We start from the raw sequence: 14,754 nt of genomic DNA, 5'->3' as shown, positions 1-14,754 counted from the left end.
CCACCTTAGCTGACCGTATCGAGGTTGAAGGGCCGAAACGGGATGATGCTGAGGACCTCGCCTAAGAACCCAGTCAGTGAGGCACACTTGCACACTTGTTTTGAAATTATATAACCCTGACAGTTTTCATCAAGAAAGAACAAATGAGAAATAACGGAGGAAACAGAGGAGAAAGGAAATGACACAATCTCCTGAGCTGTTGTGCTTGTTCTCATGTGGTGCAAATAATTTTAAAACCGACTAACCCAGTAAAGGAGGAATCGGGGGTCTTCTGTTTATGAACCTGCGAGGGTTCAGCGACTCCGCTATTCAGTAACCATGACGGACCAAGGTCACCTTGCAGTATGTTGGTCAGTGGAGATTCAGCTTTACTTCTTATATCATACCCAGTGAGGTATCATTTGCTGAACTCCCTTTGCTCGTCAAATCTACAGGGTGTTTCAAAAAGATGGACCCGATTTGAAATCGCTATATCTCTGCAACCATGAACCGCCCATAAATGAACCTCTTTACCACTTGAAAGGGCGGGGCATAGAGTTTCAAATGACCACCGCTAGATGGTTCTCCCAGTGCACCAACAGCCTCTAGCCTCAGTCGTTCGTAAGATGGTGAACCCGCAACACAAGGCGTTTTGCGTTCTGCATTTCAGCAAGACTGAATCCGTAATTGTGGTGCAGCGTGCGTTTCAACGGCGTTTTGGCATTGATCCGCCAATGCCAAAGAGCATTCGTCGTTGGGTACCGACAATTTGAGGAAACAGGCTGTTTATGTAAGGGGAAGAGCCCAGGGTGACCACGCACTTCAGAGGAAAACGTGAGAAGAATTCAAGAGAGTTTTCTGCGTAGCCCGCGCAAGTCCACTCGTCGTGCCAGCCGAGAACTTGCGATCCCTCATACAACTGTCTGGCGTGTGTTAAGGCGACGTTTAATCCCGAGGCCATACCGGTTGCAACTGGTACAGGCTCTTCGTACAGGTGACAAAGGAAAGCGTGTAGAATTTAGTGATGCGATGTTACAGAACATGGAAGACGACAGCTTCTTACCGTGTTTGATTTTTAGTGATGAAGCAACGTTTCATCTAAGCGGTAAAGTTAACCGTCACAATGTGCGCATATGGGGACGAGAGAATCCACACGAAACTGTAGAGCATGAGCGTGATTCCCCGAAAGTGAACGTGTTTTGTGCCGTTTCTCAAATAAAGGTTTATGGCCCTTTCTTTTTCGAGGGAAAAACAGTTATGGGGCAAACCTATCTCGAAATGCTGCAGAACTGGCTCTTTCCACAACTTAATGAAGATTCCGATGACTTCATTTTTCAGCAAGACGGAGCACCGCCACATTGGCACCTGCAGGTTCGACGTTTTCTAAATGACACACTGCCTCAACGTTGGATAGGTCGCACGGGACCCCAAGACTTGGCGCTACACTCTTGGCCCCCAAGATCCCCAGACATTACACCCTGTGACTTTTTCTTGTGGGGATACGTGAAAGACCGTGATTTTGTGCCACCATTAGCGACTAATCTGGATGACCTCAAAAACAGAATCACGGCAGCGGTGACTTCAGTGAAAGAAGACACTCTGAGAGACGTTTGGGACTAATTCAACTATCGTCTCGATGTTGTCCTTGCAGCAGGTGGAGGGCACATAGAGCATTTATAAAATGGTTAGTAAAACTTGATAACTCATTAAACCGTTTGTAACTTTTTGTGCAATTGTAACATGTAGCCATCGTGAAATATACTGCTTTGAAATTGGGTCCATCTTTTTGAAACACAATGTACTTGTCTGACATTGCACTTCTGTTGTCTTGGAGACAACTTCAAAGCTCGAATATCCTCGCTGGCGCATTATCGAGCATAAAGCTTGCCTTTTCCTCCATTCTCTTCTCTTATTTGGAATTCCCGTCTTCAATGTCTCTCGCTCAAATTTACCTGTGCACTCAGACTTCATGTCATGGGGACCGCAAGGCTAACCCCCGCTCTAGCAGGGAAAATGGCCTTAAAATGCATGTTGTGTTGTTGTGTACTCAGGTTCTTCTCCATACCTCGATGATGCAAGGCTTTCACCTTCTGAGGACTTTTAAGAGCCAACTGGCCTGTCCTCCTGTGCACACCCTCTGGACTAGATCCTTATTAATGTGGTCACCATCAACCCTTCACCCATTTGCAACCCTTGCCAAATGTTTATATAAAAGGTTTATTCGTTACATTGTTGTTCAATTGTACTCATAGCCTGTTCACTGTTGTACGACATGAAATTAGGGTTTGGTGGTGTAAAACTCTTCACATCACCACATTTCTTCCACCCAATGTCAAATTCTTCAAAATGATCACAAGTCAAAAATTTGGGATTGAAAACAGCACGTGTAGAAAGTAAATGACAAAACCATGTCCAATAAAGTAATGGATACTTTGCTGAAATAATAACTTTCAACTCCTGTATGACATAAAAAGTGACAAAAAACCTTCCCAAGGATGTCCAATTAAAGAAACATATACAGCAAAGAACCCTGTAAAATAAGGTTCAAATTACAACAATGCTGGTTGGTTCAAAAAGGCAAAGCTGTATCCCATATGTTCCTGTTACAACCTCCAGCAATTCCTGCAGGCTTTACGGACGTGCCGGTTGCAGACAGGTGGATGAATTGATGCAATTATAGTTGACAAAACCACTTCCTCTTGACCTTTCAACCTTTGTAGTAAGTGCCATCCCGAATCCGCTCAGATATCCATTCAGCACCAATGTCAAATTTTCCTTTCCTCTGGCCCTTATCCCAAATCACTCTCTCCTTCTCCTTCTGTTTCTCACTCTTCACCCTCTTCACATGTTTTCCCATGGCCCGTGCAGTGACCACACCAGGTGCCTCTGCGTCGACCTTTGCCCCTGTGATGTTATATTTAGGAAGCCACCAGCGCCTGCTCCACGGTCGTGGTCGGAGTTGTACCAATGTCTGAAAATGAGTTGTGACAAATTAATGTGGGGTTTTGTCTTAAGAAATGGGATCACAGTTTTCAGTGATAGTTAAACTTTTCACCTGATTCAAGGGGGGTGGGGAGGGGGGGGGGGGATGGGGTGGGAGAGATTGCTAGGTACAGGGATAAAGGAAATAACGGAATGATATGAAGGGAATGAAAGAAACATGAAAATAAGAAAGGAAGTTGTGAGTGAAAGAAGAGTGTGAGTTTGTTTGCGAAACCTTTTCAAGAGGAACAGGAACGGCTGGGGATTCTGTCCAATTGCTGGAATCTACTGGAACCGTAGAGTATTGTGAAGGAGCATCTCTTAGGTATCGAAGATCAGAATCCGGATGCCGAGCAAGGCGAAGGACAGAAACCGAAAGGATGATTGGAGAATAAAGTTCAAAACATATTTCCACTCCTGGACATGACAAAAGAAGAAGTGAACAATGAATGGGAGATGCACTAAACAGCATCAAGAGCGCAACACAATGAATGAAAACAAAGAAGAAGAAGAAAAGTAAATATCAATAAAACAATTAAAGATGATAAAGGAATGCAAAGGGCGAGATGAAAGCAAAATGAAAACAAAGTCAGTGTAGTGGGAATGAAAGGGAAGGACACACCCTCGCCAGCAATGATGTTACGGAGAGTGCAAGTTGCCCCCAGACCGTAGCCCCCCCTTCTAATGCAGATACCCACAAATCGGAGTGAGCGTGACGGAGAATAGGGATCAGCTCTTGTAATAGCCAGGATACTGCCTGCAGACAGGCAGAGACACAGGCACGCACACACACGCACTCAGATACGAAAACCAAAAATTTGAACACAATAATGAGGCTCATGGAAGAGCGAGGGTGGAAGAGCAGGGATGCCTGAGTGGATAAAGCAGGCACACAAGAGAAAAAAAATCTAATTACTGCCTCGATGCAGTTAGGGACCCACATTATGGCCCCTTATTTACCACCCATACACGGTCTTCCTATTTGACAACTGTGCAAGGTTCACTTACTTATCACCCTAAGAAGAACCCCCTTCCTCACATCTCGCACACCCCGTCATCCTCACAATCTACTCACTTTCCACTCACTACCCTCCTTCCCTTTTGCATTTTAAAAGTATTGGTCAAATTTTTATTCATGTCGTTATCCCGAGGCTTTTTGATAAAAAAAAAATCCAGGGGTGGTGGAGTTGATGATATTGTAATCGGCTGTCTGTCTGGCCGTACATTTGTCCATTCGTCACGCTATCTCCAATAAGCGGTTGCGCAGATATTCACCAAACTTAGTAGTTATGATCAACACATGGTACTAAGGTTCGAGAGCAGTATCATGTTTGGCCATGCCCCCTTGGGCAGAGTCAAAAGGACAAATACCAAAAAATACAATTATGGCCACATTATTACATGAAACTTTCTGTATGAAAACAACATTGGGGGATGCTTTAAATAGGTAACGATTTATTGGACTTGACCCCTGGTTCATGCCCAAGGGGTGTGGGGACTTGGAATCGATCACAGGTTTCAAAACAGAAAAACATTTTAACTCAAAATTTGATATTGGGTTCACCCCGGTGGAGCTTTTTGCCATCTTTCAACTTTACTTGAGGTGGGGAGCGCTAAGATTTGCGATGGCGTGCCATGAACTTCGCTCCATTTGTTTTGCACACCAAGCAGTCAAACCTGAAATTTTAGAATAATCTCTGGTATTCAAAACATTTGGTGTTAGATTTAATCCCCCCCCAAAAACAGGATATTTAAAGGTTTGAAAGAATGCACTCATTGTGGCCCACATGCCTGGTTCATGACTCACCAATGTGAAACTCTGGGATATCGATGACATGACGTCGAGCAAACATGTCTCGATGTTCAACATGGAACTTGAAAGGTGTTGTGCGGGTGTATTGTGGTAACTCAAACTCTGGTCCCCATACTCTGGAGAAAAGGACCAAAAAACAAATTTCAATACAGGAAGTAAGAATGCAAAATAAAGAATGTATGGTGTCCTAAGTTTTAAATTAGGAGGAAAGAAAGTGTGTAAGTAGTTCCAGAACGATAAGTAAACACGACCAGAGCTCATTGTAAACTTGTCTCGATGTGTGAGGAATGGAACGGTAGTTTAACGTTAAAATCAGTTTTTTTACCATTACGTTATTGTGAACCAATCCTAACTAAAAGATGAGCACTTAAAATGATAATAACAAAACCAGATTCCTTCACTTTCAGGCAGTAAGACTTTATATCCTGAGGATGATTAGATGGTACAAAATTGATTGCTTGAGTGCCAAGTGTCCCATACTTGAATCAAGGCAAACTTTACGGCCTCTGTAAACCAGATTTTCAGTTACTATGAGTATTCGTGGTAACATCAAATCCTCATGCTGCGCTCTGTCTTCCATTGTCGCCCTGAACCTCAATTCATCCATCGCATTTTAAAAGATTCCCTACTGTGTACAACTCAACTGGACCTCATACCAAGATCTACGCAAACAAATTGTTGTAAATCCAGAACACAAAGGTAACTAGAACGCCACTCAGCAGAGTGCATACTCCCGCCGTGGGTCAAGTTGGAATAGTACGATTTCACAAAAGTCTGAGGGAGTAGTTCAGTGACAACACAAGACAAGATAACACAAGACAGACACTGCACAGATATATATTTAGAATATATAGAAGATAATGTTTAAAAAAAACAAGGCAATTTCACTTACATTTTCGGATTCAGCGTTCAATTCCGTATAGGTGAGTGTATTTTGAGGCATGTGACTTCAAATAAAATTGTAAGCCAGGAAAACGTTCGTTTCATTCCTTAGGGATACAACATGTAAAACTGGCCCAAACGTGAAAACAAAACTCGCTCATTTTAAGTCGTACAAGCTAATGCGACCACTCATTGTTCTGGGAAGAATCCCGTGCACATGCTGGTCACACTTATAAGTCACCTAAGTCTTTATAAGTTCATCAAATACTGACACCGCGATTGACATTTGCTGAGGTAAATGTTGATATCTTTTCTGAGGTAAAAAAAACAACAACAAAAAAACAGTTTTAAAGCATTATACTTATCAAACGACACATTTTATGAAACGGGAAACCGAATATACACTTTGGTGGTTTTAAAACGACAGAATATGTCTTTATTAGAAAAAAAAAAGAACATTGAAGACGACGCTGCTAAAGAAAATACACCGCTCTAACGCATAACCACAAGTTTAAACTACATTTACAACAAATATGAAAACTCTTTTCATATCACAATGTTAAATATAGAATATATAGAAGATAATGTTAAAAGAAATGAGCCCTATCTTCCAATGGTAAAAAAAATCCTTCAAAAAGTTCCTGGATCCAGAATAATATCCTGAGCTTCACCAAAAACTAATCAATTCTTCCTTATCCCAAGGGCAATCATCCCACCAACTTTCATCCAAATCCGTTCAGAACCTTTCCGGATATCTTGTGAACGAACGCACGCACGCGCGCGCGCGCACGCACGCACGCACGCACACACACACACACACACACACACACACACACACACACACACACACACACACACACACACACACACACACACACACACACACACACACACACACACACACACACCTCCCTGGCGGGAGTAAATATGCCACCTTTGAGCTTTCCTGTGTACATTGGCCTGTTTTCACTTCAAGTTCTATCTATTTAACTACAATTGTTTCATACTTTTCCTGCACGTTCATAACTCTATTGTAAAAGTGGTTCTGTCAGTCATGATCACCAAAATATAACCAATACCTCTATCACACCACACACTGCTTACCATGGGGAAAAAATTCTTACCCCACAGTTCTTTACCCCTCCGACCCTTTCACACCAGTTTGCTAACGCTGCGGTTTCCTTAACCCTAGACAAGCTTCCCCGAAGTATTTCGTTGCCTTCTCAGACTATGTGTTCTTGATTACTGTTGAGGGAATCAAGTTGGACCCACAATGCTTTGCTTTACAATGACCGCATTCATAGTACTATTGCAACATAGAAAATGGCGCTTGTTCACAAAGCTACGTTTGCCGTTTTTCTCTTGATTTTTTAGATTTTGCGATGAAGAAGTATATGGTCCAGCCAGAGTAGGCGACAATGTCCACAGATTTGAAGATAAAAAAGATTTAGAACTCAGGCTTGTCAAAGCCAGCAGTGACTGGTTTTTGTGCATGTGTTGTACATGGGTTGTACATGTCATGGTGGTGGGATGATGAAGTTGGAAAGAGGATTGACGAGAAGAGGAAGAAGTTCAAGGAGTGGCAGAAGGCGAAGGGTACGGGAGCAGAAACAGCAGAGCATGAAAGTTATAAGGCAGCCAGGAAGGCTGCAAAGAAAGAGGTAGCAAAGGTGCAGGAGGCATGTAGGAAAATGTTCGGAGAACGCTTGGATTCGGAAGAGGGTCAGAAAGCAGTATTCAGGATTGCAAAGCAGATAGCGAAAGAGAGGTGTGATGTGATGGGGGTGAGTTGCTTGAAGGATGAAGTGGGACAAATCGTTGTCGACCCAGATGGAATTAAAGGAAGATGGAAAAGATATATGGAAATGCTGTTGAATACAGAGAATGAATGGGATGGCAACATAGACAGTAACCCAGTTTTAGGACCGGCAGAGACAATAACTGAGAAGGAAGTTGAGGAAGCGATAAAAGCAATGAAGAGTGGAAAAGCGGGAGGGCCGACGGGAGTTGTGGGAGATATGTTGAAGGCAGCAGGAAGTTGGGGTGTGAAGAGAATGACAGAGATCTGTAATCTGGTGGTGAAAGAAGGCCGCATTCCAGTGGCCTGGGAACTGAGTACCCTCGTCCCTCTATACAAGGGGAAAGGTGACCCTCTGGAGTGTGGCTCGTATCGAGCGATAAAGTTATTGGAGCATGGAATGAAGGTATTGGAAAGGGTGTTGGAGAGGAGGATAAGGAAGAAAGTGCAGATTGACGAAATGCAGTTTGGATTTATGCCAGGAAGAAGCACGACAGATGCGCTTTTCATTGTGAGGCAGTTGCAGGAGAAGTACATGGAGAAGAGGAAGAAGTTGTTTTTTGGGTTTGTTGATCTGGAGAAAGCATTCGATCGGGTTCCACGCAAAGTATTGACATGGGCATTGAGGAAGTTAGGAGTGGAGGAATGGTTGATCAGAGTAGTGATGGCAATGTACAAAAGAGCACGCACAGCTGTAAGGACGAAGGATGGGAACAGTGGTGAGTTTGAGGTGAAGGTGGGAGTGCATCAGGGGTCGGTACTAAGTCCACTACTATTTGTAGCTGTGATGGAGGTGCTGGCTCAGAACGTAAAGGAGGGTTTACCATGGGAGTTGTTGTATGCAGATGATCTGGTGTTGATTGCAGAAAGTATGGATGGACTGAAGGAAAAGATGAACAAGTGGAAGGAATGTATGGAGACAAAAGGTCTGAAGGTGAATATCGGAAAGACGAAGGTGATGGCAAGTGGTAAAGCATGTGGTGAGGTGGAAAGAACTGGGAAGTGGCCGTGTGCTGTGTGCAGGAAGGGTGTCGGAGTGCACTCCATTCAATGTACAATGTGCGCTGAGTGGGTTCATCAAAAATGTAGTGGTCTGAGAGGGTCATTAACCAGTGTGGCAGCTACATTCAAATGTAAGGTGTGCACAGAGGGAGCTGCAGATGGAGGAAATGTTGAGTTGGATCTTGGAGACGGCATGAAGCTGGAAGGTGTGAAAACATTTTGCTACCTCGGAGACATGCTGAATGGAGAAGGTGGATCAGACTCGGCAACGGTTGCTCGAGTGAGATGTGCATGGAAGAAGTTTTGGGAACTGAGTGGCGTGCTGATGAGGAGGAGAGTGTCGCTGAAGCTGAAGGGAAAGGTGTATGCTGCATGTGTGAGAAGTGTTATGATTTATGGGAGCGAGACATGGGTAATGTACGTAGATCAGCAACGAAGGCTGGAAAGGGTGGAAATGCGAATGGTTCGATGGATGTGCGGAGTATCGTTGAGAGAGAGGAAGACAAATGATGAATTGCGAAAGATGATGGGAATATTGCCTGTGATTTGCTGCTGTGAAGAGGAACAGGTTGAGATGGTTTGGTCATGTGTTGAGGAAGGATGACAGTGACTGGTTGAGAAGAGTGATGGAAATGAATGTAGAAGGAAGTAGAGGACGGGGAAGACCGAGAAAGACTTGGCTAAAGATGGTGGAAGAAGAAATGCGGGCAAGGGGGTTAACAAGGAGAGATGCAGAAAATAGGGCAAAATGGAGAAGATTGTCATGGGGACCGCAAGGCTAACCCCCGCTCTAGCAGGGAAAATGGCCTTAAAATGCATGTTGTTGTTGTTGTACATGGCTTTTGCGGACAACTTATCACTTGTCTACCGAGTGCCAGCAAACAATACTTTTGACCTTTTACCCCCCCCCCCCCCCCCCCCTCCCCACCATATCACAAACTTTTACCCCACAATTCAATAAACCCCACTTGTTTCACAAAACATCTAATACCCTCTAAGACAACACTGGAGGTACATCGTTACCTCCAAGGTAACCCTGGAAGTTCAGTGTTACATCTGAGATAACTCTGGCTTTGGGCAGGGTTAAAATACTCTGGGGGTATCGGCCCTAAAATTTCATTCCCCGGGGAAAGAAAATTGTCGTGTGAAAGCTGCAAATTTGCGGAGGTAGAGGTGGGGTAGAATCGGATTTACCTGCGAGATACCGAGACGTTTTGTCGTGTGAAATGGGTATAAAAGGTAATACCTTTAAAGGGGGCCAGAACAATCAAAGGTGAACGTCGTAAAGAAACAACAATGATGTTTTACCTCTTTTTCTCAACCGTTTCCTTTTTCTTCATTGCCGGTTTCGTAGGGCGGGTGAAATGGACTTGACCCAAACCTATTGCCTCCGTTTGTTTTGCTTCGACTTCGCGCACGTCACCCTGCATTTTCTGTGCGTTCTCTTCCAATTTATCTTTCTTCGTTTGTTCATCTTCTTCCCTGCCCCCATCACCACCTGGATTTCCAAAGCTTCGCTGAACGATCAAAGCCGAGGTTTTTGTACCTGGAACACACACGAGTGATAAAAATCCATGTGGAGTAGAAACAGCACGTGAAACATTCGAACGCGATCAACATTTGCTTTGTGTCTGCACAGACTCAAATTCATTTTTAGAAACACACTACCATGCCGACTAAGAGCAATAGTTCAGCATCCGATAATTTTGTGCAATTCCTTCTATGATAACCACAATATGCAGACACGAGATATGGCGTATAGATGGACAAGTGATGATTCTTGGGAACTGCAACATCAAGCTGTCATGTGTGCATGCACGATCACGTGTACACACGTACGAATAAACCGCCACGTGTACATGCACGAATAAATCGATCACGTGTACACACGTACCAATAAACCGGTCACGTGTACACACGTACGAATAAACCGGTCATGTGTACATGCACGAATAAATCGATCACGTGTACACACGTACGAATAAACCGGTCATGTGTACATGCACGAATAAACCGGTCATGTGTACATGCACGAATAAACCGGTCATGTGTACATGCACGAATAAACCGGTCATGTGTACATGCACGAATAAACCGGTCATGTGTACATGCACGAATAAACCGATCATGTGTACATGCACGAATAAACCGGTCACGTGTACACACGTACGAATAAACCGCCACGTGTACATGCACGAATAAATCGATCACGTGTACACACGTACCAATAAACCGGTCACGTGTACACACGTACGAATAAACCGGTCATGTGTACATGCACGAATAAACCGGTCATGTGTACATGCACGAATAAACCGGTCATGTGTACATGCACGAATAAACCGATCATGAGCACACGTACGACTAAATCGATCATGTGCACACGTACGAATAAACCGGTCACGTGTACACACGTACGAATAAGCCACAAAGGGAAGAAAAGAGGGAAAAGTCACTGTCTCAACATCCTCCATTTATCAGCGATTTAAATGAACCAGCGAATGTACCTCTACGTAATATATGGGAAAGGTGTAATAAAGTAGGAGGAGATGGGGCCGAGGTATACAAATGTTAAAGTATACTTCGTGGAGTATCAATTCTCAAGAAAGGTTCACGAAACAGGATTTCACTTTCATTGTTCATCATTATGAATCTTTTCCCTTTCCACAGCTTTGTTGCATTGAAAAAAATGTCGACGCTTCAGTCTCTCGCCACTACGTACTCACCCTTCGTACATCCAGTAGTTTAATCTCCTTGCAACTCGTGAGGGAATTTGTACACGTGCACGTTACACCTGCAGTACCTTCGGTGAACCCGCCCCACAACCCTTTGTGGAAATAGCGACTCCAAGCCCTCGGTACCCCCACGAAGAGTCCCCGAGTTGGACTGCTGTGTTTGGTATTAAACCCAATAACCGTTCACACTTCACAGTATCCATTAGGACCGTTTCACAAGGAGCATTTTCCTGAAGTTCACACGTGTTATCGAAACTCCTGGCGAATTAAACACCATGACGAAAAACAATATCCGTGCACACCACGACGTACATCATCATCATCATCATAAGATACGGGATAAAGGATAGTCCTGTAACTCATGGTCACGTGTACACATGTACCAATAAACCGGTCACGTGTACACACGTACGAATCGATCACGTGTACACAGGTACGAATAAACCGGTCATGTGTACATGCACGAATAAACCGGTCACGTGTACACACGTACGAATAAACAAGGCATGTGTAGTGTGTACACATGCACGAATAAACCGGTCACGTGTATACACGTAAGAATAAACCAGTCACGTGTACACACGTACGAATAAACCGGTCATGTGTACATGCACGAATAAACCGGTCATGTGTACATGCACGAATAAACCGGTCATGTGTACATGCACGAATAAACCGGTCATGTGTACATGCACGACTAAATCGATCACGTGCACACGTACGAATAAACCGGTCATGTGTACACAGGCATGAATAGACCGGTCACATGTACACACTTACGAATAAACCGGGCATGTGTACACACGTACGAATAAACCTGTCACGTGTACACACGTACGAATAAACCGGTCACGTGTACACACGTACGAATAAACAGGCATGCGTACACATGCACGAATAAACCGGTCACGTGTACACACGTAAGAATAAACCGGTCACGTGTACACACGTACGAATAAACCGGTCATGTGTACATGCACGAATAAACTGGTCACGTGTACACACGTACGAATAAACAAGGCATGTGTAGTGTGTACACATGCACGAATAAACCGGTCATGTGTACATGCACGAATAAACCGGTCACGTGTACACGTACGAATAAACCAGGCATGCGTACACATGCACGAATAAACCGGTCACGTGTATACACGTAAGAATAAACCAGTCACGTGTACACACGTACGAATAAACCGGTCACGTGTACACACGTAAGAATAAACCGCCAATCGTGCGAAGCATCACTTGATTGCATGTGAACAGAAACGTAGTGATGGAATCGTTATGATATCCTGGGTCTTAAACGTCACCATTAAAATAAAGGAAATTAAATGAATTACACACATTCATTTACAACATAAACATTTCCTACTAGTACTACAGTATGATGAACGACAGGCTTAGCTAGGGCTGACGTTTTAATCAACTGACGACAAAGTCACGATCACATGTCATTAGTCATTACGAAGGTTATTGAGGTTGAGTAAACCTCAGATATACTCCATGTTTAAATACCGAGAGCGAAGCTCGGACGAACAAGCCTGCATGTGACTATGAGCGAAGCCATCTCGAAGACCACGCTTCCGGGTTAGTGGTCGACCCTTGTGTTCTTTAGCTTCTTAACAATAAAAAGTAATTAAAATAATCAAAATCGAGTACAGTTTTTACACGACATACGTAATATTTCACGCTTTATTAAATATACAACTTGACGAAAAAAAAGAAAAGAATGACGATGGAACCAGCCAAGCGTAAAAAGAAAGTGATGCACCCTGATCAAGGAAATTCAGCACAGGGAGAGCGTCAGACGTCAGTGCAGGAGCAGACAGAGCAGGACTATTCATTCGTCCTTCGTTTGCAGCTCAGGACTGCAGGTAGCATCAGCGACTGAGGACGGTGGTACTCATTTCACAAGCTTTGGAGGGATGTGACGGGCTGAACCAACCCATCTGGTGGTAACTCAACGACCTACCGGGATTTACGAACTCAAGACTTTGGACCCCCAAATCAGCCACCCGAACTGTTCAGCCAACACCAGGCTAGGACATAACTAATGAAGCCCCACAAACCTGCACTATCATGCCACCATTTCAGAACTCCCCATCCCCACTACTTCCAGATACATTTTTCATATTTTATACAACTCAATTTATGTATGTACAGTATACCGAAACAACTCGATCCACTGACCATAGTGTCACTACCCAGGCAGTGAGGCCATTACCCCAGAGCCCAGGAATTCACAATTTAAAGTGAAAGACCTCGCTCTCCTCTTTTTTATGCCTCCACCGACTAAGTGCAGCCGCAGGAGGCATTGGTTTCGAGTTGTCCGTCCTTCCATCCATCATAGGTTTGCGTTATCACGATCACTTTAGAACGGTTGGAGGGATCCAAGTCAAACTCGGTGCAGGTATGTATGAATGATGTAAAGATTAACTGATTAGATGTTGGGGTCACAAGTTCAAAGGTCAGAGGGAATGGTAGGTAAAAATCCTGTTACCGTGACAACTTGTGAACCAGTGATGGGATTTCAACCAAAGTTGGTGCAAGTATGCATTATGATGCAAAGATGGACTGATTGGACTTTGGGGTCACAAGGTCAAAGGTCAGAGGGCATGTTTGGTAATTCCACCGTACAGCACCTGAAGACTGCATTGGGAGGGAGTGGTGTACAATATTTGATTGATTAATTGCATAATTAAAATAAATAAATAATAATCTGAATTGGCTGATGACATACCTAAACCACCAGTTTTCATCTGAGTCTGCAACTTTTTGAAAAATAACGAAATAATTAATCGAACAAAATAAATAATTAATCGATGAATTGATGAATCAATAAATCAAAAATACCCTTTATAACCAAATCACTTGGTCACTGTCTTGTCCAAATATCAGATTTCTAGCTCAAAAGGTACCTGAGATATTGCCCAGATGTAAAAGAAAATAAATCGGTGATTAATAACGAAAATAGATAAATAATCATAAAATAATTAAATTATTAATCAATTGGCTGATAGAATACCGAAACCACCACCATTTCATCCGGATCTGTAACCTTTTGAAAATTAATTAACTATTTAATTAATCGAATAATTAAATAATTAATCGATGAATTGATTTATCGATCAATCAAAAATGCCCTTTACAGCCAAATCACTTAGTCACTCACAATATACGGATGTACCCGTGCTACGCCACACACGGGTGGGAGGCCAGATGCAAACAGACATTGTGGAAACGGAAAATGCTAAACCATAAATTAGTGAAATTCCACATTCCTGTGCCACCTTCAGTCAGACGTCAGGCATGGACAACCTGTTCGTGAAGGACTTGGGCAAAAAAAATTACTGCAGCTGAATGTTTCTATACAAGGTCAATGATGAAACTACAAATGCCGAATCCGCGAATGTCACGGGTAGAAACCCTCATGTCACTTCGTCACATTTAATGGAAATCACCCCAAACAAAGCATAAATCCACTTTAGGTAAGAGGCTAAGGGATGGATAGATAAAGATAAGGATAAAGCAAAACATAATAAACGAGTAAACGAAAAAACATG

The 14,754-nt window shown here is 43.3% G+C and overlaps 2 protein-coding genes across 3 annotated transcripts in view; both read right to left on the bottom strand.

The window, feature by feature from the left end:
* The window catches only part of URM1 (ubiquitin related modifier 1), a 244,980-nt gene that overhangs the window by 52,370 nt on the left and 177,856 nt on the right, over positions 1-14,754 (bottom strand). The gene's annotated exons all lie outside the window — the stretch shown is intronic.
* MRPL19 (mitochondrial ribosomal protein L19) lies at positions 2,179-12,818 on the bottom strand. The gene is made up of 6 exons (XM_068097777.2): positions 12,707-12,818; positions 9,765-10,002; positions 4,769-4,890; positions 3,584-3,718; positions 3,197-3,378; positions 2,179-2,950 (listed from the first exon to the last, which is right to left on the bottom strand). The coding sequence occupies exons 1-6, from the start codon at positions 12,756-12,758 to the stop codon at positions 2,687-2,689; spliced, it is 993 nt and encodes a 330-aa protein (XP_067953878.2). The 5' UTR covers positions 12,759-12,818; the 3' UTR covers positions 2,179-2,686.

Source organism: Myxine glutinosa, chromosome 7 (genome assembly GCF_964187855.1).
Source record: "Myxine glutinosa chromosome 7, kmMyxGlut1.1, whole genome shotgun sequence".
NCBI lineage: Eukaryota > Metazoa > Chordata > Myxini > Myxiniformes > Myxinidae > Myxine > Myxine glutinosa.
Note: the sequence above shows the minus strand (reverse complement) of the source record. Positions and strands in the feature narration are given on the sequence as shown.

Bases quoted from the DNA above. Each gene is read 5' to 3' on its own strand.
- MRPL19 (XM_068097777.2), bottom strand. From the start codon at position 12,758: ATGGCTTCGCTCATAGTCACATGCAGGCTTGTTCGTCCGAGCTTCGCT. The intron at 4,891-9,764 runs GTAAAACATCAT...CCTTTTCTCCAG, and splicing joins GAAACGGTTGAGAAAAAGAG to AGTATGGGGACCAGAGTTTG. The intron at 3,379-3,583 runs GTGTGTCCTTCC...TGTCATGTCCAG, and splicing joins TAACATCATTGCTGGCGAGG to GAGTGGAAATATGTTTTGAA.